The 27,870-nt window shown below is 43.8% G+C and overlaps 3 protein-coding genes across 3 annotated transcripts; all 3 read right to left on the bottom strand.

Moving 5' to 3' along the window:
- Positions 1-1,684: 1,684 nt before the first annotated feature.
- gadd45ga (growth arrest and DNA-damage-inducible, gamma a) lies at positions 1,685-3,365 on the bottom strand. The gene is made up of 4 exons (XM_083644438.1): positions 3,247-3,365; positions 3,032-3,133; positions 2,692-2,899; positions 1,685-2,509 (listed from the first exon to the last, which is right to left on the bottom strand). The coding sequence occupies exons 1-4, from the start codon at positions 3,297-3,299 to the stop codon at positions 2,396-2,398; spliced, it is 477 nt and encodes a 158-aa protein (XP_083500564.1). The 5' UTR covers positions 3,300-3,365; the 3' UTR covers positions 1,685-2,395.
- Positions 3,366-8,397: 5,032 nt separating this feature from the next.
- Positions 8,398-15,956, bottom strand: creb3l3l (cAMP responsive element binding protein 3-like 3 like). The gene is made up of 10 exons (XM_083644424.1): positions 15,847-15,956; positions 14,742-14,891; positions 13,912-14,311; positions 13,540-13,652; positions 13,248-13,340; positions 12,933-13,039; positions 11,359-11,427; positions 11,140-11,224; positions 10,853-10,946; positions 8,398-10,354 (listed from the first exon to the last, which is right to left on the bottom strand). The coding sequence occupies exons 2-10, from the start codon at positions 14,889-14,891 to the stop codon at positions 9,954-9,956; spliced, it is 1,512 nt and encodes a 503-aa protein (XP_083500550.1). The 5' UTR covers positions 15,847-15,956; the 3' UTR covers positions 8,398-9,953.
- A 1,886-nt stretch (positions 15,957-17,842) lies between these two features.
- Positions 17,843-24,396, bottom strand: nim1ka (NIM1 serine/threonine protein kinase a; the record flags this gene model as incomplete). Its single annotated transcript, XM_083643911.1, has 5 exons — positions 17,843-18,601; positions 21,391-21,537; positions 21,627-21,748; positions 23,713-23,825; positions 24,098-24,396. 5 exons carry the CDS (start codon positions 24,394-24,396, stop codon positions 17,843-17,845), a joined length of 1,440 nt encoding a protein of 479 aa, XP_083500037.1.
- Between the last annotated feature and the right edge of the window lie 3,474 nt (positions 24,397-27,870).

Raw genomic sequence — 27,870 nt, 5'->3', positions numbered from 1 at the left:
CAGTGCTGTTATTAATGGCCGAGGAAAGTCCCTTTATGAAAAGACATGCATCTTTCCACTTTGAGAGTAAAGCTTTGTCTGTTCTACTGAGCAATCATCAGTGTTAACATAAAGGGGCAGTGTGTGCATACATGTGACAAGCGTGTGTGCACTGTGCATGTGTGTGTGTGTGTGTGTGTGTGTTTGTGTGTTTGTGTGCATGCTTGCTTGCTTGCATGTGTGTGTGTGTGGATATACATGTGACTGTGTAAGCCTGAGCATGCCTGCTTACGCATGTGTGCACCTGTGTGTACAAGGGGGAGCTCAGCGGTTGTGTGTGTGTGTGTGTGTGTGTGTGTGTGTGTGTGTGTGTGTGTGTGTGTGTGTGTGTGTGTGTGTGTGTGTGTGTGTGTGTGTGTGTGTGTGTGTGTGTGTGTGTGTGTGTGTGTGACCAGTGGTTGGAGGAAGACGGAGTCGCTGCAGAGAAAAGTGAGGTGAGTTCCTCTGAAGTGCCGGCTCTTTTGATGTGGGCTTCTCTTTACCGTCAGCTTCAGCTCACCTGCCACTCACAGTCTTGCTGACCCCAGTTCGGCAAAAACGCTACTCCAATTCCTGTGTGTGTGTGTGTGTGTGTGTGTGTGTGTGTGTGTGTGTGTGTGTGTGTGTGTGTGTGTGTGTGTGTGTGTGTGTGTGTGTGTGTGTGTGTGTGTGTCTGAGAGAGAGGGGGAGAGAGAGAGAGAGAGAGAGAGAGAGAGAGAGAGAGAGAGAGAGAGAGAGAGAGAGAGAGAGAGGGAGTACATGTGTACACATGCAAAGGTTTTCATTTATTTCTCCAGTGAATTACCCAATGTCACCCTTTGTGTGTGCAAGAATTTGGAAACTCCGGCATGATTTATTAATTGAACTGAACGTTCAATGCACGCAAAGCAAGTATGCAATCTGGTTTCCCAACAAAGCACGGCTGATAGGTAACGTTCAGACTCAGCACTCTGCAGCACAGTAACATTCTGTCTGTCTTATTATCTCCTAGCAGAATGCAACCTCCCATTTCCACTTGGATGCACAAAACTATACAAGTAAGAAGAACGCTCCCCACTGACACACTGCAGCGCTCTCTGCTTCCAGCTGCCACTGCGGTGCAAACAAAAGACCCCTCTCTCTCTCTCTCTCTCTCTCTCCCTCTCTCTCTCTCTCTCCCCCTCTCTCTCTATCTCTCCATCAGGACACCCCATCAGTCCCCCTGCCCCGGCCTCAGCTCTGCTCCTGGCTCTGGCGATTGTGCAAGCTGTCGCGTAAGGCAGCTGGTGTACGGGCGGTATAAAAGGTCAGAGCCTGGAAAGTGCACATGTCACAAGCATCATTCTGTTGCAACCGCTCTACTCTCCTCCTCTCTGTTTCACATCTCACTTCCAGTAACTCGATCTCACTTTCTGTCCCCCACATTGTACTTGTTCTCTCTTCTCTTCGCACTGTGGCCACTGCGGTGTGACTGCTGTCTTCCTGCACGATTTCTTGGATCATCTTATCTCTGCCCAATCTCTTGAAGCTGCAGTAGCTGCATCTGAACTACTCTCGGGTCCAGACCAGAGTGGCAATTGTTCACTGTGAAGCAAAAACAATGCACAGAAGAAATAACTTTTCCGACAAGAGAGAATGACTTTGATTTCAAAATATTTATTCACAAAACATGAAAAATGTGTACAGTTAAAATCGATAATGCATTGCTTTCTTCTGCATATCTTAAAGTAAGTAAATCATATAGTCCTTGAAAATAATGCACTTTCTCGTGTCCGTTCACAGGTGCAGAAACAGCTCAAATCAGGATTTGCAAGCAAATGTCTCTGTTATTCCAAGTAGTTCTTGGTTGCTGCACTGGAAATCTCTCAAAGAAAAGAAAAGTCCATGTATTCATCTTCAGATTCCCTCTTGAGGTCCAACGTCTCCCTCATTCCTTTCTGGTGAACTCCAATCCCACCTCCACACTTTCAGAAGTCCATTTCGCTTGCCCCTCTCTCTGTCTCTCTCTCCACTCCATCCACTCTTAGTTGCCCCATTGCCCCTTTGTTTTGGGGGCAGTTATTGGCTCACCACTCATCAACTTCTCCTGTACGCTACACAGTAGAGTCCAACTCAATGCCTTCTCAGTGTCAATGCGGGCCTTCTGTCTTGCAAGTAGCCCAGTCCACATACACCTGACCCAGTCCACACTTGACCTCTGAACTTTAACCCCTCCTCAGGGTGATCCAGAAGCAACGCACTGGGAGCGGGGAAGGGGGGTGGGGGACTCCGCCACAGCCTCCTAATCCAGGCCAGGGGAGGCAGAAAGGCTTGAAACCCCCAGTTGAGGCTCCGCTCCTTTACTTTCTCTTCTTCTTCATCATCTTATGAAGCATCTTCGGGGGGAGGGGGGGCTGCTTCAGCGCTCGGGGAGGGTGATGGCGGGGACCCAGTCGTACACACTGCGGCTCTCTTCGCAGAACAGACCCAGTTTGTCTAAAGCGGGGTCTTTCCACGGCTCTGCACTGGGGCTCTGCAATAAGAACAAAAAGAGAGGGGCAAACCATTAGACACCTGCGTCAGACAGACAGAGGCAGAAAATGCAGACAGAGGAGTGGTGCTGCTGCTGATGATGCATGCATGATTCACTGACTGGATCGTGACTGTGTGTGTGTGCGTGCGTGCGTGCGTGTGTGTGGCCGGTGCGGGACGTACCGTGACAAGAATGCAGTGCGCGTCCTTGGGCTCGCCGGCGGCGTCCACGACCAGTTCGGCCAGGCGTGCGATGTCGTTAACGCGCACCACGTTGATGTCGTTGTCGAAGCAGAACGCCTGGATGAGCGTGAAGTGAATCTGCAGAGCGATGTCACACTCGTACTCCTCGTCGGTGGCCAGGACGCAGAATGCCACGCTGTCTGGGTCACTGTAAGGACATAGGAGAGGGAAGCAGAGCGATCAGAACTCATTCCCTGCCTTCATGCAATGCATATGAGGATTTAGAAAGAAATAAACAAATAAATAAACGTGTGAGCCTTTCGCGGATTGCAATACTTACACATTCATAACTTTGGCAGACTCGTAAACTCCAACTGTCAGGTAGTCCTGCTTCTTAGCAGCGACCAGCAGCTCCTCCAAGGCTGTGCCTGCACTTTGCACCCTAACAGAGGAAAAATACATTTCATTAGGAAACTGGGCATACTGTGGAAAACAGCACGAAATGCATAGAAAACAAACGCTGCAATCAGACTATCAGAGTATAACATTATTTACCTATCGGTGTTTTCCATTGCGTTCTCTTGTCCGCGGATCTCTTCCAGAGTCATAGTTGTAATCCAATTGCGATCGGGGTTTTGCAGTGAATAGAACTGGCTTGTGCTGTGCTGTCTTTGTAGGCTGTTGCGTTATTCTGAGCTTGGAACAGGCTGTGGGTGGTTTTATAGCGGGGCAGCGTAGTTTCTCGGCAAGGGGCGGTGTTTTCCGTTCCTTCCTCCTACCATTGGCTCAGAGCGCGCCGGCAGGGGAAAGCAAAAGTCCCCGGGCAGTTGCTGATCATGTAGACAAGCCCACGTGGGGCAGGATTACAACCTTCAAGAAATCCCCCCACCTGCCCTCCCCAATTGCCTTGTTGTCAACATCCAACATCACCACAGTGTACAAAAACTAAAAGTCCTCAGCTGTTTGTGATGATTTGTTTCCAAAGGTTGCATTTAGCGAGTGGAGTGAAGGGTGAAGCCACTGTAAACACAATTTGACCATTATTTACCCACATTTTCAGGGCTGACATGCATCTTTGACCTAAATTCGTGGCGCACATCATCACATAACACATATGCCTAACTGTCCATGGTCTTTTTGAGGACACAATGTTAAGTGTGCAATTTTTGTGACAGGCTATAATAATTATTGTTTATAGGTTATTGCGGGCAGATTGCCTTATGATTATGACTGGAGATCCACCGGAGACGATCCCTGCAGCAGTCTGCTCTGTGTGAGTTGAGGGTTATATAATTGTTATGCAGTAGGTATCCATACCCTACTGATCAACATGTGGTGTTTTCCCATGCCAGTTATAAAACAGGGGACCAGAGATGTGGTTCTCAACCTGGGGTATGGGGACCAGAGCTCCTTGATGGGGTTAAGGGGGGTTCCCAGCAAATAAATTAATTCGCCTATTCAACTTCACCATTATTTCATTTATCCTACAAGAAGTTAACACAATTATTGAATATAGAATAATTACTATATTCACTATTCTCTCTCTAGCTATAGTGATGGGGGATCTGGACAAATAGCGCAACAATAAAAAAAGTGTCTCTATGGAGTAGCTAAAGACCAGTTATCTCTCGGATCACACCCGCGCGGGGGACCATAATTGAAATATCAGGGGTTTCCCAATGCTTTCCGAACCACCGGGATTCCATTTGTGCATCTATATTCGTACAGAATTAGGAATAACCATCAATGCTCCAGATAGTAAACTTCCCCTTACACCCCATTGCTTTCTATTTGCATCATCGCGCTCAACAGTAAACATGCGCGTTGTGGATCTTCCCAACAGCGTGCTATTTAAACTCGCAGTGTTTACAGGCTAGCCGTGGAGTGTCAGAGTCAGACTGTCCTGCTGACCTGAATAAGGGGGACACTTTTTCTCTCTCTCCAGAGCCAAATCTTTGGAGGAGTGACCGGCCGTCCAGAACAGCTTGTGATCGGCACACGCCACTGTGTGTGTCAGTCCAGGGATCGCGGAACCGCCCGGGCCACCCGGGCCGTGGCCCGGGTACTTTTCAGTTCCTAAAAAAAAAAAAAAAAAATTTTTTTTTTTTAGATTTTTTTTTTTTTTTTTTTTTTTTTACAATTAAACCTCATTTACTTATTACACTCGACTGGTTGTTTTTCAGATGTGATGTGAATCTAAAGTGAACTAAACAAGTCAGATCCACTATAAATGTTTTTCAGTAGATGCTGTGATGTAGCCACAAGAAAGGTGCAATATTAATGTTTTTCAGGAGATGGCGATGTTGCTACCTATAGGTTCTAAACAAGAAATGTGGTTCAAATGTTTACAGTAGTTTTCCTTTCTTGCTGCACTACAATGTTACAATGCTGTGAGACAGGCCCGGCGTTGGAGGGGGGCCTGACCGGGCCGGGCCCCCCCATTCCCTAAACTGGCCCCCCCATTCAATTTTTTTTTTTTTTTTTTGTGTGTGCTAAAAACGTTTTTCCGTTTTTCTGTTTTAAAGTTTAAAACGGAATCTGGCTGTCATTAGGCATTGATTAACTGAATGCTATTGCTAACTGTTACTTTGAACCTCCATTTGCAATGATTCTGGCTGGATATTAATTAACTATTGTAAATTTGTCACAATGAATGCAATTTGTGCACAATGTGTAAATACATTTAATATGAATTGTTTAGGCCTATTTGTAAAGTCACAACACATTAGAGATGTGTGTAGTTCCTCATAGATTTAGCCTCTTCCTTTTGCTCTCAAATGCACCAGTTTGACGAATTTTACTTTAAAATGTACAAAATCTTCTTCCGGGGGAGAATCCCCCCGGACCCCCCTTGGCCCCCCCAAGCTAGGGGCAGGCGCCCTCTGTAATTTGGTTCTGGAGCCGGGCCTGCTGTGAGACGGAGCTAAACACAAAAGATGCAATATTAATAGTTTTTCATGAGATACTCAGTATTTAATATTAATACTAATACTAATAATAGAAAAGGAGAAGATACTGAATAATGACATCACAACAGTATAATCCTAATGTTAATTTAAAATTAAATATTCTTCTAAATATGGATAAAAGCCCAAAAAACATAACATTTTCTTCGGCGCTGCCGAGATTCCATTCCTTACAGCACCCCCTACTTAATAATAGTTCCAGCGCGGCTGCAAAAATATGGTGGCGCATTGTGTCAAGTGTACTGGCTCGGGGAACGGTCCGGCCCCCGGTCCCTTAGGTTTCTGACAATGTGGCCCCCTGAACAATTTAGTTGAATAGCCCTGCTGTAAAACCCAGTCGCCCTCATATTCTGGTTTATTTCAAGAAAAACATTTTGGCTAGTTGAAATTAATTGGCTCGTAACTTTAAAATCTAGCAGCCATATTGGCTGGTGATAAAAAAAAGTTGAATCTCAAACCCTGCAGTGAGAGCAGGTGGTGACATAGGAGTGAGTGAGAAAAGGAGCAAATATATGATTGTTAAGACTGAATACTGACATCACAACCGTCTAATCCTAATGTTAATTTAAAATGAGATATTCCTATATGAATCTGGCTTCAAACGACCAAAATCTTTATATGATGATAATAATAATAATCAATGATGGTGGTTCACAGACGTGTGTGTGTGTGGGGGGGGGGGGGGGGGGCACGCCCCCCCGACACGCCCCCCGGCCCCCCCAAGTTCAGATGCGTTCCGCTATCCCTGTGTCAGTCCATTGAAAACCAAGCCTTTGCATAATTGCCAGCTCTGTCTTGACGCGTGTCGATTCACCCCCGAGACAACAGCGACTCTGTGTCACCACAATACACACTCGTCCTCCACCTGCCCCCGGCTCTTTATGAGGGGACGTGTGTGTGTGTGTGTGTGTGTGTGTGTGTGTGTGTGTGTGTGTGTGTGTGTGTGTGTGTGTGTGTGTGTGTGTGTGTGTGTGTGTGTGTGTGTGTGCGCGTGCGTGCGTGCGTGTGTGTGTGTGTGTGTGTGTGTGGGGGGGGGGGGGGGGGGGGGGGGGGTGCTGTGGCTGCTGCCACACTTCTTATCACCCCAGTCCATTCAGGGTCCTCCTCCCCTCCGGCAGATGCTCGACAGATGCGCGGCCCGGCCCCCTCCTGTAGAGCGCCACGTGCCGGGGCCAGTGCGCTCTCTCTTATCAGTGGTTGACTGCATGTTTTACATTCAGCATCCTTCTCTCTACACAGGTGCCTTCGGGCTCTGTGCGGTTTTGCGCGCCGGTTGATTGGTCTTGAATGAACAGCTTGCACTTCGCAAATATACCGCTCTAGATTTTTATATAGGGTCCCCCATCTGATAGGATTTTTGCTTTTAGATGTTTTATTACAGAAATTGCTTGAAACCCATGAACAAAAATAGTCATACATTCTGTCATTGTGTTGGAATTATAGTGAAAATAAATGATTCCTCTTTTCGCTGGAAGCCCCTCAAGGACCCCTGGGGGTCCCTGGACCCCACAATGAGGACCACTGACAAGAGTAATCCCATGGGGTGGGGTGGTGGCCTGGTGGGGGGGCTGGGGGTCAAAAATAATATAAGAATTATAAATATGATGAGATCACTAAGTCACCACTGAGAGTCCAGCCACTTTAAGTCCTATAGGAATATTGGCATATAGGAGCCTGTGGTTTTTGCATGAGGTAAGCAGGATTTCTTATTGAATGAAATGAGTGTTGAATGTTCAAATGAGGCGTAGGCCTATTTGTTATTTATTTGACTCTCCCAGTCCCTTTGCAAGCGAGACTAGCCGTGATCCAGCTGAGTGACCACAGTGTTGACAGAGAAAGTAGCCTCTTCTCTGAGCGCTGAGTGTCCGTTTATGGGCTCACACTGCCACCTGCTGGTGATACAGAGAGTGACCTTTCCTCTACAATACACTAGTCTCAACCCATGGTCTCAACATGTGGAAAAGCTTATGACTCACGATCCTACCCCATCCTTGTACCCCACAGGTTAATGTGTCATCACTGTGCATGCTGTTGTTATTCTCCACAGCTGAGGATACTGCTAAATATAGACCAACTGTCACCTGTCTGGCATGGCAATTTGACCAGGGAAAAACCAAAAGCATTTAGGTGAAAAGGCAGAATATACATGGAATCCATTTTAAAATTAATTATAAGTAGGTGTCCAAATAACCCACATTATTTAGGGGTTATTATTGATGATTATATATGTAGGGTCTTTAGGCCCATCTCCCAGAGGCATGTTATTAATCAAATGCAATGATATATTAGTTGGATAAATACATCAGTCAATTGGCATTTGTACCTGGAACCTGTTGAAATGATGTGCCATTCACAGTAATGAATCAGTAAGCAGTGAGGCTAAGAGGGGAACATGGCTTAATGGGGAAAATCCCAGACCAGCTGAAAATCTGGATGAAAACAAATGATAAACACTCCCCCCTCCCTTACCTCAAAAGTACTGTTGAAGTGACCTTGAGCAAGCAAAACTGAACAAAGGCTAAATAATATCCACACACTCTCTCCCAATATATTATATTTGTGTAATGTGGGACTCTTTCAAGTGTGGGTCTCTTTGCAAGACCCACACTGGGTCAAAAGATGGCACACATTGTTTATTGTGACCTAGATTTGGTGTTCAGATTTTCTTTACCTTTGTTCATGAATACATTTTTACCAAGGGAAAAGTCAAGTGATCATTTTGATATATAAAAAGGTTTATTATTATTATTATATATATTCAGAGACAAGTCTCATACATACATACAGAGTTCAAATGTACGGAAGTGCTACAATCATTTGAGCTTATTTACACTTCAAAATTGGACTATGTCAAATGTCAGTGCTTTTTTCTTTCTTTTAACATTTAAAATCTCATGAACAGTCAATCATGACAAAAGGCAGTTCCAATACCATTTAGATTCCACCTAGCACTGATAGCATCTTAAGAAATACACAAAATAACAAAAATGCCTCACTGAACAAAAACAGGTCATTACATTTTTGAGTATATTTTACTGCAACAGAGTTTACAGAACAAATGAAAGCCCTTATTCTTATTCTGTGCACACAGCAGGTGTCAAGAGGTATTTCAGACAAGTTGTCGAAGGGTAACGACTATTCCTGTAAGTTATAAAAGAACAGATAGAGACAGATAGATTGGGGTCAGTTAATGATGGCAAAGTCATGCCATTCTATATTCTGCACTCAGACATGTTTTTTTCCTGCTTTACTATACAACATAAAAATCAAAACATTCCAAAATGAAAAGGAGCATGAATACCCTTGTTACAAGGGAGTATTTTTATACTAACAACGTTCTCAAGTCTTCTAAATGGCCAAATGTCCTGCAATGGCTAAAGCAGTGCAGTGGTGGTCAAAGTCAAACCACCACTTTGATCAAGCATCATGAGAATAAAGCATTCTATACTGTACTGTACTATGCTATGGATGCTGCTGGCTGACTGTGCAAACTATTCAACTATTCTTCTTTTTCCAGAATGATTCACGATGGGAGAGCAAGGTCATTCATCAGCAAGGCACATTAATCTGGACCTGCTGGAGAAAATGAACGACGGGTCGACTCGAGACTACAGTCATACAGGTAGAGACTACAGTCATCAGGTAGAGACTACAGTCATCAGGTAGAGACTACAGTCATCAGGTAGAGACTACAGTCATACAGGTAGAGACTACAGTCATACAGGTAGAGACTACAGTCATACAGGTAGAGACTACAGTCATACAGGTAGAGACTACAGTCATACAGGTAGAGACTACAGTCATACAGGTAGAGACTGGTCATACAGGTAGAGACTACAGTCATACAGGTAGAGACTACAGTCATACAAAACCCTCCCTGGAATTTGGTGGTCTGGTGGTGCCGGGACACCGTTAATGCCATTGAGTAATACGATTATGCAGCACCTCTTTTTACAGTTTGGTCTCTGCAAACGGAAACATACTGTCCTGTATGTTATCTCTGCAATGTCCTGCGCTTTACTGATCAGGCAACACTGCCTCGCCTACACATGTATTTTAAATCTCACAAGTCCTTTTTGATCACTGAAACAGGGAAATCAGAACAAAGTGCTTACAAAGGAACAGTAGTATGTCAGAAGACGGTTACAGGGGAGAAGTAGGGAGAGACAGACTTGATCATACTTCTTGGCAATTCTTTTCCCTGCCTCCTTTTGGAAGTTTAAGTTTCCCTCTGGCACCTAAAACCATTGGGAATATGGCGCCCTCTGGTGGTTGAGTTGTATCCTTCCACTTCTCCTACATCTCATCTGAGCGGTGCTGCTGTAATATGACAGACGTGGGTTTCCTGTCGATCCAGTTCTCTTTGGATCCTGGGACCTCGTAGGCCACGGCGGACCCAACTACACCATCGATGGATCCCTCCTGCAAGCCCTCTACTCCACCGGCCGACCCCGGCTTCATCTCGGCAGCCTGAGCGGGACCAGGGAAGTCCGCAGAGGAGTTGCTGTTGACGCCCGTTTCCGAGTCAGGCTGCTCCACCGTCTGGTAGTCTGGCGTGTGGTTCATCTGACCGCCGGCGAAGATGGCGTTGACGTTCTCCACCTCGGCCACCAGGAGGAGCTCCTCCTCTTCAGTGTCCACGTAGGATATGGCATCTGTGCTATCTGGCGGCAGCGAGCGCAAGGTCCTGGACATGACTGCAAGAACGACAGGAGGACAAACGCTTTCATGTACTTACAATTATACCAAATCCGATACTGCAAAGCCATGTCTTTAAATAAGCAATTTATACAATCTTTGTCACGCAATCACATTTATAAAATTGTAAACTCCGCACAGAAAGGCCCTTTTGACGAGCCCACCTGGGCCGTAGGCACTGAGGACATGGGGATGGGGACACAGCCTCAGCGCCCACAACATCCCAGGCAGGAATCGAACCCAGGACCTTCTTGCTGTGAGGCGACAGCGCTACCACTGCTCCACCGTGTCCCCTCAGTCCCTTATCTTACCAAGACGGCGGTCAATGATGTGTATCAAAAATGGCAAGAAAAGCTGAAATATAAGAAACGTACCGGTGGGGGGCGTGTAGAGCTCCTTCTGTCCTGTGCTACTTTACTTAACTTAACTTAACGTAACTTAACTTAACGTAACTTAACGTAACTTAACGTAACTTAACTTAACGTAACTTAACGTACCTGTGGAGGGCGTGTAGAGCTCCTTCTGTCCTGTGCTGCTGCCAAACGGATTGACTGAAGGGAAGACAATGAGGCAGAAAGAGAGCAGGAACACCTGGAAGGCCAAAGTGAGAGAGAGAGAGAGAGAGAGAGAGACAGAGTCAGGACAAAACAGAGGGGCTTTCTTGGTCCAAAGAAAAGAGGAACTTCACACTGAATATGAGAAGAGATGTGAGTGAGTGGGCAGGTTGTCGGTGTGTTTGAGTGAGTAAGTGATCAGTTGAGCTACATTGTGTTATTCCTCCTACCATAACACAAGTGCTGGTTGTGCTGGCCTTCAAAGTAGACAACTTGATCATAGCCTGCAGCTTCCTCAGTTGCTCTATCAAGGATCTGTGAAAGAAAGAAAGAAAGAAAGAAAGAAAGACAGAAAGAAAGAACATTTGTTGTAGTTTATACTTGGTTACTTTCTAGGCAATACTACATGTTAATGCAGAAGAAATATCTCTTGACATTAGTCATCTTACATGTTCTGTTTCTGCAGCAGCTGGACTTTCTTCTGTAGTTCCAGGTTGTGTGCTGTGCAGATGGCCACCCTGTGGTAGGTAGTGCATCATGCAAGTAAGTAAGACAATTTGTCACATAAAAATACATGTGATCAAATACATCATGCCTTGTGTGGTTAGAGGTTTGCATTTCCTCAACGAATCACAAGGATCTACGACAGCAAATGATTGAGCAATTTCTCATTTCATGTTCCACTTGCAACATGAGTTACCCAGAAAAGGCTGTTGGCAATTTGACGGAAGTCTGCGATTTTCTGTTCCTTGAAGCAAGCTTAAAAGGAACACTCCGCCCATTTTCAACCAGCTTTGTATCATTAGAACATCAGTAGTATATCAGAAAACTGTAAACTGTTTTGAAGTCTGTCATTTAATTTGACAGTTATTGAGTGTTAAAGTGTGGACCAGTGACATCACTGGTCCACACTAACTCAAATTAATAACTCATTAACTCAAATCAACTCTCAATAACTGTCAAACATTCTGTCATTCATCTAGTTTGACAGTTATTGAGAGTTGATTTGAGTTAATGAGTTATTCATTTGAGTTAGTGTTTTTGAGTGTTTGCTTTAACACTCAATAACTGTCAAATTAAATGACAGACTTCAAAACAGTTTACAGTTTTCTGATATACTACTGATGTTCTAATGATACAAGCTGGTTGAAAATGGGCAGAGTGTTCCTTTAAAGTTTTGCCTAACTTGTGACCAGAGCAACCACCCATGAACTCATTTGCACTATTTGCACTCATTTGCATTATTTGGTGTTTGAAAGATAAAGATTTAATCCAGGTTATAGTTTATTTTTTGTAAACAAATCTTTCTTCTCCTTCTGTGTCCTTTGGGCATGTGCCCAAGGATCATAGACTGTTGACTATAGGTGAGAAAAATAAAATCTTGGCATTTTGAATAACTTCCACAATGAAAGGAGTTAAATACCTAAGTATATAGGTAACTTCAGTGATGTAATGTGGGCTATAAACTTATACTGTATATAGCCTACTTAGTATTTCCACATATAACTTCTCTGCAATTTATTGCGACGATTGCTCTCATTGTAGAGACTTTGGGAGTGTTACGTTCCTTAGTAAAGATATGTTTTTGGATAAGACAGGTTCCTCATAGCCTTCCATTATTAACACTTGCTCAACTGCAGTAACAGTCACATGCCTGTTGATCATGGTTTTGTTTCCCTGCTCATGTTTCATTTATTTCAAAACGTGACCGTGCAATTAACAAAGTTAATTACATCGACGTTTTACAAATCAATCTGCCACCTGCATTTGAGGAATCGAGTTAGGCGGATGCAAAATAGGCAAGATCATTTTAAACGGCTGGCATCATATTCGCCTGAATTAATTAAATTATGTACAACAAGCAGGGCCCAGGTGTGCTGGACTGGACTCAATCACTGGGGTATAGAAAGTTCTGTGGTGGGTGTGCCTGTCGCCAATATCTATGCGATACTCATTTAATTAGGTGATTTTATTACAGATAATTCATTTCTCATTCAAACATAATTTGGCTTCATTTTCTCACCTGTTTTCCAGTCCATCAACATACACCTTCTTCTTCTTGCGGCTCTCCTGAGCAGACTGCTTGTTGCGGATCTTCCTCCTGACCCTCTTAAGGGTCCTCTCCTCTGCCTGTGACACAGGGAGAGAAAGCTTTCATGACACTGCTCACACGACAAAGTGCATAACAGTCCCGAGCCAATGCTATAAGAATCACAGTTTACAAATTACTCAGTATTATACTGCTAACAATGTTTATTATGTATCAATTACTATGAAAATAATATTCAAGTTATTGTACATGTAGTGGATGTGTTAGTGTGATTATGTTCATCATTACCTTTGTGAGAGGCATGTATGAGGGGATGGTTGCTCCCTCTTTAGCCAAAAGCCGCTTCTCCTCCTCAGTGAGCACAATCTCTTTAAACTGGAACTGGGGGGAGGAAGGGAACACAATTTTCCAAATTACCTGTTATTTTTGTGGTTATTCAGTCAAGCACAAGATGATGCCACTAGATGGCGCCAAAGTCACAGCATACATCATCATGTTATTTTATTTTGTGTTTATTTTGAAGAACCAGCTCACCAATAAAACATGACAGACAAACTAAACTGAATGTTTAAAAACGAACCTGTTCTGCGCTGTTGGGGTGTGCTGAGTCCTGTGTTGAGTCCTCTATGGACAAAGTGCAGGGCAGCTCATCAGTCAAGTCGTCGTCCATTGCATCTTCACTGTCCAGGTCATCTGATAGACAAGAAGAATATGCATATTTAAAATAAAGTCAAGTCTAACATTCTGATCTGACAGAGAGTTTCTCCATCTGTTGCCTCAGTATGCAGTATCCCACCCTCTAACTTTTAGTAATCCCCAATCCATGTGACTTAAGCGGATATAAAGGGATTTCAGTGATTAGTCTACCTCAAGGAGTGGATGGGATACATTCTAAAATATTGAATGAAGCCTATCCAGCCGACAAATTACAAGAGATCTTGTACACACATACCCAAATCAATGAAAACATCCATATCTGGCTTCTCTGCCCTCACGCTCTGCAGGGCATCCAGGTCGGTGCCCCCGCCCTGCAGCAGGGAGTAGCTGTGATCGGTCTGAACTGCCATGGCTTCTGGAGTCTCCGGCTGCAGCTCTCCTGGGACCAGGGCCAGGTCAGAGTACACCGGGCTGGGCTGGGAGTAGCTGGGGCTGGGCACCGGGTCCATGTCACTGCTCTGGGGGCTCGGGCATCCCAGACAGTTGTTGTTTCCGATACCGCCGGCAGTGCTGCTGTCGTCGGAGATGCCGCTGTCGCTGCCCCGGGGAGAGTGGGAGGGGCAGATGGCAGCCATGTTGTCGTCTCCCTCTAGCAAGCTGGCCAAAAAGTCCTCAGTATCCATACCTGTCAGCATCTGGGAGGAAATAAAAATGTTACAGTCATCTGAAACACTAAGTAAGTAGTCATCAGACCTATATTCTTTCCTTCTGGTTATTTCAAAATCTAGGCTTAAATAAATAAAACTAAAACAGACAGGGCACCTACTCTTGTATTCTAGATTATTGTCAAGCAGCTTGTAAACTCTGTTTTAAAGTAGTAGTTATTATTACAACTATTGTTCTTCATAGTCACATAGCCATATGAAATGGTGAGGCAAAACTGGTCTCAAATCAGAGACTTTAGTCTAAACAAAGAGAAAGTATTTTAGCAATCTTAAAATACAGGAGTAGTTTAAGTCATTTGATAGAAAAAAGTAACAATATGGTCAGATATTGCGCTTGGCTAGCAGCAATCTGACCAACGTCATTAATACGAGGCAAAACGTGGGTGTCAGAAAGCCTTACATCCTGATCAAACAGCCAGTCTTCAATGAGCCCTTTCCCATCAGGGAAGAAGGGCTCAGTGGTCCCATCCTCTCCGTTCTGGAACAGGAGCCCCAACAGGTCCGCACCGTCCACTCCATCCATGTCTGGGAGGTCCTCGGTCACTGACATCTGCAGAAACACAGGGACATTCAGTCATATTCATCATGATAATGTGGTGTAATGATCATTTAATGTATTCATCCCCATGGGGTCTAATATCACAGGCCAACAGGATTTAGGGAGACCATCCTTAAAACCCCTGTATCAGCAAGCACCCACCCTGCTGAAGTGTCTCTGAGCAAGACACTGATGCTCTGTAGCCCACCCTGCACTGCTACCATGATGGAGCAAGTCTGGTGTGCAGTCATGTGACAACGTACTGGAGCATGGTCCATGTTTAGTGAAATTTAGGTCTGCTCCTCCAAAAAGAACCCCCCCCCCCAAAATCTACCAACAATCATCTTACAGTTAAATGAAAACCTAATGAGACTGCCACGAAGGCATGACTCATCTTGGTAGTATATCCTAAGTATGAAAGGTTAGATCCTGTTGGGTGGGTCACAGTGATAACACGCCATGTAAACAGCTTGGTATTGCATCATCATCGCCAGCCTCCCATCATGACCTCATCTTCTACTAGGACCCGCCCCTCCTCCCACATGCCTTTGTCACGAGAACCCACACCATCTACTGTCAAAACAAAATAAGCTGCATGATCATTATCACAAATGTCTCCTTTGTTGTTAACCAAACGTGATAGCAGACAGTCCGAGTGTAGGCCAGGGTGTGCGTTATTGTCTTGCAGAGAATACCCTTTCCAACATGACCTACTTATCGTTGACATTGCCTAGCAGTGTGATTAATAAACTGGTGATTTATAACAGAGTGGACAATGTAACGTTCATTTCCTTGTTCAAAGCGAGGGCAGAGAGAAGGAATATGCAACCAGCATTAGCAAGTCAGCTAACGCTTCATGGACTATCATTAGCAATAAATAAATGAACAGAGAAGGCGTGGTCGTCGGTGACAAACAATAAAAAAAAAAAAAAACAGACGCAACTAATGTCTATATTAATTTGCTTACCGTTCGATGACAGCAGACAAAATACCATTCAAGTGAGTGTGTCTATCCGTGGCTCTGTGTTTGTCTGTTCAGCGTTTCTGCTACTATGCTACCGTCTCCGGAAACGTCTTCCTCCTCAGTGAAATCACCTTCCAACAAGGCAAAATTTGCGTCATCACGTAAGCCGGATCTGCGTGCGTACGTAGTCTTCAATGGTCCTTCTGGGAAATGTAGTATACGAGAGTAGTCAAGTTATGTCAGTGTATGTGCACTTATTGTTCATGTTAACTTTTTTCTTCTTTATTTTATTTTTTATAAATAGTGTTACAACCCAGCTCAAGGAAGCAACAAAAGAGGGAGTCATATGCCAAAGTTAAAACAATAATTTATTAGAAAAACTAGGAGAAATTAACAAGACAACACAAACATTGAAACAAACGAACAGAACAAAAGCTGCATCAGTGAGGAGGGAGAGACACTGAATGGTCTGAAGGTCTTGCTGGTTTTACACGGTGAAACTTTCACACAAATTTGCAACCTGCAACTCACACACACACACACACACACACACACACACACACACACACACACACACACACACACACACACACACACACACACTAAAGCATAAAGCATGTAGCTTATGGCATCAGATGATGCCATAAGCCCAATTACACTACACAATAGTCTGATTCCACTCAAAACTGATTTGCCACATCAACAATCTTGTATTGATAGCTTTATTGGATTTTTCAGACCAGGGAAAAATAAGGGTCATTGAGCTTTGCTGACCGAGGACAGGGGCAGCCAATATAGTAGCAGGAACATCTCATAGAGATACATAAGATGGTAATATCTCTGTGATACATTGTTATTAAGCATGTCGTCTCAAGCGAGACTATTAAGCATTAAATGAAACCAGCCTGTGGGACATCATAACACAATAGAAAAGAAAAGGCATCTAAGGAAATAAAAATAAAAATTAAATACAGAAGTTCATGTCTTGACCATGTTTGATCACCTTGTTAGATCGCCTCAGCATAATAATGGGACTTTGTAAGTCTTTCTGTTTTTAAGAGCGCTACATTGATACTTCATAGCCTTTCTTGTTGTTTTAGCACAACTGAGCATAGAATGTAGCAGGCTAGGTGTCTGGCCTACATGGCTCAAAACGACACAACAGTGCACCCATAATCAATAGCCTCCTCTTGGACATTTTTTTTTAAATCATTTTATTATCTTATCGGTTTGTGTGTATTGCTTTTATTCTGTGTATGTATTGTTATCCCTTGTGTATGTTTTTTGGATCCCTTGTGCATTTTTATTATATTGCTTTTTTATTCCCGTATTCTGTATTTATCCTGTAGTTTTTAGTTGTTTATGTTCAGAGGACTGCGGGTGAAAATTAGCTTCGGCTAACCCCGGCACTTTTACCGTTGTCACATATGGATGATTCTGTATGTGTACAACTGTTTTATTAATGTGCATTGTCCTGTCTAAATAAACAATAAAGTAAAGTAAAGTAAATGACCCACAAATGAGGTTGTATATGTGATCTAAATTAGTTGTCATCATAACACCCAATGTGTTAACATTAATAAATTCATTTACATTCCACGACTTATCCACATCTCATAAGAGGATTACAAGTCCATGTCAAAAGAGGAAACAATTGTGATCCGCTGACAGCAACATTCTCACAGAGACTGATTTTATTTAGTAGAAGAGAAATACTAAAATAAGTACATCCAGCCTTCAAGAGGTGATTGGCTTCATATACCATGATTTCAACTTATTGCTGGACTAAAAAGCACTTCCAATAATGAAATATGGCTAAATCCATGCAGTCACATCTTGGACTATAATGCCTACTAGAAATATTGTGCGCTTCGAGCACTCATTTCTGGCGTGCCTCGCTCGCTCGACTCAACAGTTGAGCGATTTTCCACCGCACCGTGAGCGGAACCCCTAGACTTAATATAGTAGTGAGATAGAATGATTTCCTCATAGCTATTTGTCACAGAATCACACAGAGTTTGGACGTGTGCCGCAAACTACGATACACCTTTAGACGTTCCTTTTTACTCTTCGCGCTCGTCCCGACCACATGCGTGACCACGGGCATGCTGTCTACGGCTCGTCTCTTGTGCGCGCGGTGCAGCAGGATCCTGTAGACTCCTGTGATGGAGCTCCGGCAGTCTTTACCCTGGTTGTTGAGGATGTGCTCTGAGGTGATGCCTAGCATCTCCAGCGCCCCTTTCACCTCCACCTCCTCCTCCTCCAGCTCAGACGGAGTGCTCTCCGCTAAGTGGGACGGGTCTAGCTTGAAGGGATCCATGGCCTGCGGGAAGTCCACAGGCAGAAGCCACTCGCAGCCCATCATCTGCTCCACGCTGCAGCGGTCCGCCGGCACGGGCTGCAGGATCCCGCTGATCAGCCTCTGGCACGGGTGCGGCACCCAGGAGGGCAGAACGTAGGCCCCCTCCAGGATGCAGCGCTTCAGCTTGGCCACGGTGTCCGCTCGGTACGGCATGCTGCCGGTCACCATGAAGAACAGCATGACCCCCAGAGCCCAGATGTCCACGAACACGCCCAGGTAATGCTCATCCCGGAAGAGCTCGGGCGCGGCGTAAGGCGGGGAGCCGCAGAACGTGTTGAGCGTCTCGTCACGCCGGCTCAGCGTGCTGAAGCCGAAGTCGCCCACCTTGATGCAGGTGCTACAGGTGTAGAAGACGTTCTCCGCCTTCAGGTCGCGGTGGATGATGTTGTTGTCATGCTGTGGAAGAAGAGATTATCAAGAGATTATCTTGGATGTGATGACATTGAGAATCCTAAATATACTGTAAGTAAGGATGTATAATTAGGAAAACTTAAAAAAACTCTCGCACACTTTCTAAGGTGGAGACTATGGAGACGATGCGCCATGGGTGCACTTATTTGGGGGTGTGACCAAACACATGCCAACTCACACGCTTAAGCTGGGAACATGCTCCGTCAGCCTCGACTTGGAGCGTTCCCGACGGCAGCTAGACGTATATACTCGAACATCAGCTTGACGAGGGGGCAAAATGAGTAAATTGTGTGATTTCACTAGGGTTTCAATGACTAGAAGTTAGCCCAAGGAGAGAATGTAGATGTAGTGCATATACTTGGTAATAGCTTTCACTTTCTCCTGTTATCTCCCCATGTGCATTTCATTATATTTGCGCTGTTCGCGTCAGCTGTGTCAAGTCAGCTGTGTCAAGTCACATTCATGCCAGACCCCTGAAAAGTGTCTTGGAAAGTTTTAGAAGTGATCAGAAACCGGTGGATTGTCGACTCCAGGTAGGGGATGAGTCCTTAACCCAACCCGAGTTCAAGTATCAAGTATCAAGTATCTTGGGGTCTTGTTCTCGAGTGAGGGGACAATGGAGCGGGAGATGAGCCGGAGAATCGGAGCAGCAGATTATGATAAAAAAAATATGATTATTGCTATTACAAGCAGTGATCTGCCTCCTGCTTTAATTTGGTCAAATGTGTGAGTTCTTGGGTTTGTGATACAGTGACACCTTCTGGTGGAGAGCAGACTGGTAAATTGTAAGCAATGCATTATCTTAGAGTTGAGCTGAAATGAAAAATGAGTTTTTTTCTATTTTAGATCACACCCCTGGTTATTCAGTGCACCTATTTAATAATGGATGCAACAACAAAAAATCACAAAAATCCAATTTCTTTAGTTTTTCACATTTTTTCACACCATCTATCAGGATGTCATTCACAACTGTAATCTACAGAATGCCGATGTCATTCAGTACTATCAAATTTCTACCCCATTTCAACCAATCATATTACGACACTTACACTTTTACATGTATATTTTATGTCTACCTAGTGTCTTTTTATTGTCTGCCTTTTGCCTTTTTTAATCTGTATGTAAAGTGCTTTGTAACTTGTTTTGAAAAGCGCTATATAAATAAAGGTATTCTTTATTATTATTATGACAGCTATCAATCAATCTTCATTGGGAGAAGAAAATTCTGAGCAGGCAAGATGGCTGCCTAGTACCCTACATGGGCAGACTTTCTAGCCCATGAATGTTATTATATTTGGCCAATAAGTATGTAACATACAAAATAAAATTTAATGTAGAATGCAAAGGACATGTAACTGTCTCGTTAAACTCCTTTACCACAGCTAGCCGACGCTCCAAGCCGGCAGGCAACACTCTTGCATACCGCCTCCTTACTACCTCTCTCCACAGCTGTTATTTCCTTTCAGAACACCTCTCTCTCTCTCTCTCTCTCTCTCTCTCTCTCTCTTCTCTCTCTCTCTCTCTCTCTCTCTCTCTCTCTCTCTCTCTCTCTCTCTCTCTCTCTCTCTCTCTCTCTCTCTGTCTCTCTCTCTCATATACAACCATTCTAGGGTCACATGAATATTGAGCTTAATCTATTGTAGGAATCTCAACAGATTCTACTGAAGTACTCATTGTAAACCACTCTCAATAAGAGTGTCCTCTGAATGGCTCAAATGTCAATGTAATGTAAATGTAGCGAGCTCGCCCAACCCGTGAATAGTAAACATTCTGGTTAAATAAAAGTTTCATAGGGGTTATGAGAGTAAAGTAATGAGACGAGAGGGTAATGTATGCTGACAGAAAGCAGCAGATTAGATAAATGAGTTTGATTGGATGAAACTTTAATCATCCCCGCAGTGTAATTGGGTCATTTCGGCAGCAGAGAATAGGCTCGAGATAACAATAAAATACATTCTGTATATAGTACGGGCTATGGTCAATATCAAGTATTTGCAATATCCTACAGTACACAGTGTAGACAGACAGCGTGTGACTGGTATTGTATTCACCTTGCGAGTGTGTGTGTGTGTGTGTGTGTGTGTGTGTGTGTGTGTGTGTGTGTGTGTGCGCGCGCAAGCGCCATGATGTGTGTCATCATGGCAAAATGTGGTCCTGGAGACACCTATTGTAGCGGGAAATATCACAGAAGTAGTTTTGAGTAGTGAGTGTTTATAATGTCTGTCTGTTTGTCTGTCTGTCTGTGGACAGATTTTGCGGGCACGATAGCATTAAGACCGTGCAAGCTGCAGTCACAAAACTTTACGGGTGTGTAGTTGATATCAAAATGAAGGCCAAGTTCGAAAATGGGTGTGATCCGGGCAAGGAGGTCGGCCCCCCTACATTGCCCCCCCACTTTACGTCCCTGGCCCACATTCGTTTTAACGCATGGGCGTGGTGGCTGGTGTGATCCCATTGCAAGATGGTCTCTAGTTATCATTATCATGAACGTCAACATATTCAATATCATGTCATGACCTTGAACTTTGACCTTTGACCACCAAAATCTAAAATCTAAAGAAATTCCCTCAAGGCATTCCTGATCCTGAGATATTGCGTTAATGAGCACGGACGCACAGTACAGTATGTATGGACAGACAGACGGACAACCCAAAAACACAATGCCTCCGGCCATGGCTATCAATAGGCATAAAAAAAGGGATAAAAAAAATACAATAAACGTGCACAGACTTTTTGCCATTCAAATATGAAATAGAAGCGTTTCAGGAGCTGACCATGTGCTTAAGAGCAGAGAGGATCTGGGAGAAGACGATCTTGCTGTCAATGTCGGAGAGTTTCCCCTCAGTACTAATCTTAGTGTAGAGCTCCCCACCGCCTGCGTACTCCATCACCAGGTGTAACCGCGTCAGCGTCTCCACCACCTGAAGAGGAGGAACATTATTGACCATCACTAAGAAAGCAGGACCGGACATAGAGATCATCAAGAAAAAGTGTGAACTGTGTGTCTAACCTCATAGAGGCGTATGATGTTGGGATGGTGCAGTTCCTCCATGCTTGAGATCTCTCTGGACAGCAGTCTCTGGGTCTTCTGATCCAGCTTGGTCTTGTCTAGGATCTTTATGGCCACTTTGTCTGGTGATGGAGAGGAGAAGACAAGGGAAGTTCACTTAGGTCAGTGATCGTGACCCACAGAAAACCTAGAATTATGCACAAAGATTGCTGGAGAACAATCAGTTGAATGGAAGACTCAAAAGCAGAGAAATATTTTATATTATTAAAACAGCAATCAGATATCTGATATAAAAGCTTGATATGGAAGGAAAATCAAAACGAACAAAAACAAGCAAATAGTAAACATATTGTCCCCCGACCCCACCAGTGATGCATTTTCCACCCTTGGCGGCACAAAGTCAACGTTAGTGTGACTAACTAAGAAACGGACAGACGGACGGACGGAGACCGATCCATAGTCCCCCCTTTGGTGGGGGACAAAAACCATAAAGACTTATGGTCAATTTTGTAGCTGGATCTAAATAATTCCATTGTGTATCATCACTAAATAATTCACATATTGGATAAACGATGTGTTAGACGTGTTACATAACATTTTTACGTAGCTAGAGGATATAAACATCAGCGGATTTTAATTAACCCAGTATTTCAAAGTAATAATTCCTTCTACATTCAAAAATAATGGCTTTGTCTGGTTCTTGCTAGAATAACATCAACCCTCCCTGAGGCAGCAAAGCCTGATGCTCCGGTCTGGATTATTTGATTGTTTGATTTGTCCTCAGAAACCAATTTCTTTGATGATGTTCTATCGGGGGGCAATTCACACTATTATTCCTATTTTGACACGAACATCACTTTCTCCAATGAAGGAACATCACTTTCCTTTGTCAAACTGTGATGACTTCAAGGCTGAGCAGAAACCACAGACGGTCAATTGAGAGTGAAGACTGAATAGGAAAGGAACATACTGTGCCTGGCTGGCTTTCATTGTCCTGGAATCAAAGTAAACTCACTAAAAAAGCTTTGGGGAGCAAAATGTGGGGGCAAATTGCAAAATGAACGTAAATTTGCAATTAATAATGATCCAAATACTTCACAAATATCAAATTTAAAAAACTGATATCATGACTGGGTTCCTTTAAATGATTGATATAGAGAGAAATAAAATAGACCCTCAGTAACTGAATACAGAAAGAAGTGTCAAAATAGTGTTGAGATATCTAATAGTGTTTCAGCATGCATTATTCAGGCTGGTATTAGGCTACCTTTCAGTTGTGCCACAGCTTTCAGTCGTGCATTCAAAATGCATCGGAGCTCATATTGTTTTTGGGGGATCAAGCGATACCACCCACGTGACCTGTACATAGACACTTATTGCATGTGCACGCGCACACACACACACACACACACACACACACACACCGATCAGCACACACACACACACACACACACACACACACACACACACACACACACACACACACACACACACACACATAACCACGCATAGACACAGGACAGACACACACACACACACACACACACACACACACACACACACACACAGGTACACACTCATTCTTGTCTCTATCTCTAGCCTTTGATGAGGCATGCAGCAATTTTAGCCGTCGCTAGGGAAACTGGAGATCTCTAATCAATCCATCTTGCTCAAGGGCAGCAGACAGTCTGTCTGTTTGTGGCTGAATCAGCCCCCTGACCAGGCCCACACCGTGTTGTTAGTCAACTGCTACATATGCACATAAGGACACACTTGTTAGCGTTGCATTCCATTGATAAAAACAGCTCATCAGCTAAACTATCATCATTAAATCCAAGAAAGAGCCAGAGTAGAAAAAGAGTGGGCGCTTACCTATAGGATTTCTATCTTTCAAGAGGGATGTGTGTAGACTTCCAATCAAGTGCTGGCCATGCAATCAAAAATTATGTCGATTCTAGAGTATCTTAATACTCAGTATGACTGCCATCCTCCAATGATAGTACCCGTTACATTCAATAATAATCATATCGTTTCATTTGCTTCACGTACAGTTGAACTTCATTGATGTCATCATGTCGTTTCTTACCCTTGGTGAGGGCGTGAATACCCAGCTTGACATGGGAGAAGTTTCCACAGCCGATCTCCCCTCGGATTTTGTAGAAGCCAATTCTTCTGCCCACTGTCAGCTCACGGACAACCCTGTGAACACATTACATAACAAGAATAGGGTCAATACATGAATGAACTCATCAATTGCAATTCAAATGAGCAATTAATATTGTATGTTTTATTTTTACATGTGATTCACATCACCTGACATACTTTCCTACATTAATAATCATTATATATGGATCATCTTTAGCACCAAACTGCATACTAAAACAACTCGTGGCCACTCAGGGTCAATGAAAAGATGATGAATGTTTCATCTCAGTGAATGTAAGCTAACTCCCCTACCTACTAACCCCTACCTTTCATCCTGGCACATATCCAGGTTCAGCCGTTCCAGTGGAGTGAGACGGCGGACCGAGGCTCCCTCATCGTCTGTGTTGATGTCTGAGCTGTCCTGCCGGCTCCAGCGGGCGTACCTGTGGCCGGTCCCCGCCGTACCACCGACACACCCTCCCACAGACCCTCCCACAGACTCCAAGGTCCCGGCCCCCGACACAGAGCCGCTCCCAGCGGTGCCTGCTGCCCCCGACCCCTTGCAGCCTGCTGTGCCAGCCCCAGCCCCCTCTGGGCTGCTCTCGGAGGGGCAGACAGCAGTCATCCTGCACAGGGCCCAGGGTGCAGAGGGCTTAGCTCATGGCTGGGATTGATGGAGGACTTGGGGATGTGCAATAAGAGAAGAACTAAAATGAAAATACTCCATTAAATTTCCCACCGCTTGTGGTTTCTTTCATGCAGCATTTTTTTCCCAGGTATCATATTTCTTCACATCATTCTGTAAAAAAAAATCGATATTTTTCTGATGCACAGCCAGCTCCTATATTAAATTAGTGCATTTTGAAATCTACCTCACCTGTGACCTGATAGTAAAAACAAGACACATGGTAATAAAGAAGTACAACTGTTTTAGTAACATACATATCCGATGACACTTTACTTTAACTGCACTGAAATGCATAAGTGCGTTATAAGCTCATTACAAGCATAGTATTTGCCCTGTTTGACGTACAGTACACCACATACCTTGTCATATACACTATAAAACACTGTGAATCTGGTTTTACCGTGTTGTGAGATGGTTATTAGCTAATAGAGCTGTGTTTTATTATTTCACATTGTGTCTATTATAATATCATTTTCTGATTACAATGCACACACAATGGTAACAGTACGAGAACAGCACACATATGGAACACACACACACACACACACACACACACACACACACACACACACACACACACACACACACACGATCCACATAAAAGTGTAAACAAAGCTGATAGGAAACAAAATCATGTGGTGCAAAAAAAATGACTTACCTTCAGATATATCAGCCATTTAGAATGTGAATATTTTCATGGTGCTCCTCTAAATCTCACCTCTGTTTTCATCACTCACTCACTCACTCACTCAGTCACTCAGTCAATAAAGAAACTGCACTAAACGCGTCGGCGCTCATGAAAACTCAATGAGTGGTTTGCTGTATTTCAACCGAACTGGACAGAACGGCCAATCTCTCCACCCAGCCACATGCTGCATCTAGAGAGCCTCCAAAATCTGCTGCAGCTGCAGACAGCAGGATGGGAAATCAAGGGCAGTTTGTCATCTGAAGATGGAAGTAGGAGTCTTTTTGTCTTTGGAGCGTTGCCGCTGTTGTCTTCCTTGGTTGTTGGGGGAAAGCGATGGAGGCCGGAGAGTGGCTGGACCATGTGTGTGATGAGAGATGCGCTCACTGTTGGCTCTCACAGCAGAGCTCTGCAGAGCTTTAATTGGCTCGTTGGGTCTCCGGGGTATAAATAGGCCTCAGGTTGAGGAGGAGGGACGGAGAGCAGGAGAGGGGGGGCAGGAGGAGGTGGGAGGGAAGAGGTCAGACACCCTGAAATGAAGCACAAGAGAGATACAAAAGGAAATGTCATTCATTTAAATTATGATAACTTCACTTCAGCGCTGTGTGGCTCAAACTCAGAGCCTTCTCCTTCCTCTCCCTCTCCTTCTCTCACTCTATTGAAAAAGCCTGAATGAAAACCTGAATGAAATCAGCAGGTTTGAGTTCAGCTATGTTCATTGTGTTAAGAGTGTGATCATGTTTATTTATGTTTGTTTATTATGTTTGATTGGGTGCTTCCTTCCTGTGCATGTTTTTCCAGCCTCAAAGTGGATGTGTGTGTGTGTGTGTGTGTGTGTGTGTGTGTGTGTGTGTGTGTGTGTGTGTGTGTGTGTGTGTGTGTGTGTGTGTGTGTGTGTGTGTGTGTGTGTGTGTACACAGCTTTGTAATTAGGTGACAATTACCGGTACATGCTGAGAAACGAAGTTCTAACAACGTCCCCGGAGAGGAAAAAGAAAAGGTGCTTTTAATGTGGTTGAAATGGAGCTTACATAACGAGGCATAACTAGTCAATCAAGGGAGGTCAACCCGGGTTTCACCAAAAGATCTAATTCCTCAAGTGTTCTGTGTCATACGGTATGTCTCTGTTTGGCAATAAATACTGTATATGTGGCAAGCTTTTTATGTTGAACATTTTTAGATGTTTGAAAACACTGTGCATTGACTTATTGACCTTATGGACACAGCGCTTTCATTAGTAGTAGCTATTATTTATTAATATTTATAAATATTTATAAATAAATAAATATTTATGAATCCAATTGACAAACCAGTGCTTGCAAACAAACTGACATTTACAGGACAATAAAGTTAGGAGTGACTGAAATGCTGAATAACATGTACGATTCACATCCTGCCTTAAAACCGTTTAATGCAGACCTGCTCGTTGATTATCCCCTACTTATTAATGCATTAATTATTAAAGAGTTCAGTCAACAAACTTGTCTTAACATGACACCTTACGTGACATTAATAATGTATCTTAAACCATTAATGAGTTATATAGACTCCTATACACTATACTGTAGACTCCTCTCTCTCTCTCCACTCTCCGCTCTCCCTCCTCTCTCTCCACTTGTCTCCCTTCTCCTCTCTCTCCCCTCTCTCTAAACTTGACTCGACTATAGTAGTAGTTCAAGAAAATCAGTTTTTCCTTATTATGCAAATTTATGAAGCAAGGTGCTACAAAATCTAATAAGATCATCTTCTCTATCATGGGGAGTCCAGTAGAAAATGGTTAACCTGTGTTTTAGAAGGTGTTCCTCTCATTCATCCCTGCACTGAGATGTTCAAAGTGATTGTCCTTTGTGAGGCCTCTGGTCTCCCAGCCTTCAAACACCATCCTGCCTCTGCCTGAATGAATATCTAAGCGTTGATCTGAGGGTGTCTAAAGGACCGGCTCAGAGCGGACAGGCCTCCTCTTTACAGCACAAAGCCACACAGCTCCGCACATCATCAGCCTTTTAAGTGTGGAAAGACAAAAAGACTAAAGGACAACCAGCCGTGAGATAAACACATCGGTAATGAGAGGAGAGCAAGGAAAGCTCTGAGACCAGGTCATCATCTTGAACTTTCATTAGCCTATATCAAATTGTAAACGGACATAGATTAATTTACTGGGATCGGGGTTCAGTAACATTTCGCAGACTTATTTCGCAGATTTCGTTTTATCAGACACCTGTTCATCAATCTGGGAATCCAGAGTCTATCAGTCTGATGACTGACTCTGGGACAGACAGGTTTCTGGTGTAGAGTGGACATCCCGCTCTAAGACTTCCACGTCCGTGTGCCGTGGTCATTGTTTACAGTCCGATCGATGTGAGAATGGGGTTGGAGTTGATTAAAAATCAATATTTTGTGTCAGTGTTTTAGGTCCAGACGACATTTCGGCTAATCTCTATAAAGAGATAACTGCATATGAGATGGCGTCGGACTGCACCAGAAACCCAGAAATATCTGCCCGTCTGTCCCAAAGTCTCATTGGTCGTCAGATTGATTGACAGACTGACTCTGGGTGCCCAGATTCAGATTGCCTGTTCATCATCTCTTTGTGTAAACTTCATTTCATACAGCATATTCTCTGCTTTTATGACCAAAATGTACATACTTATTTTCACATCTCTTCTTAAAATGGTTTCAACAGGGAGTGAATATGGTGATTGCTGCAATACAAACCTAGACAATGAA

The sequence above is a fragment of the Poromitra crassiceps genome, assembly GCF_964638095.1.
Source record: "Poromitra crassiceps genome assembly, chromosome: 10".
In the NCBI taxonomy this organism is placed as follows: Eukaryota; Metazoa; Chordata; class Actinopteri; order Beryciformes; family Melamphaidae; genus Poromitra; species Poromitra crassiceps.
This window is presented reverse-complemented; position numbering and strand designations above follow the sequence as displayed.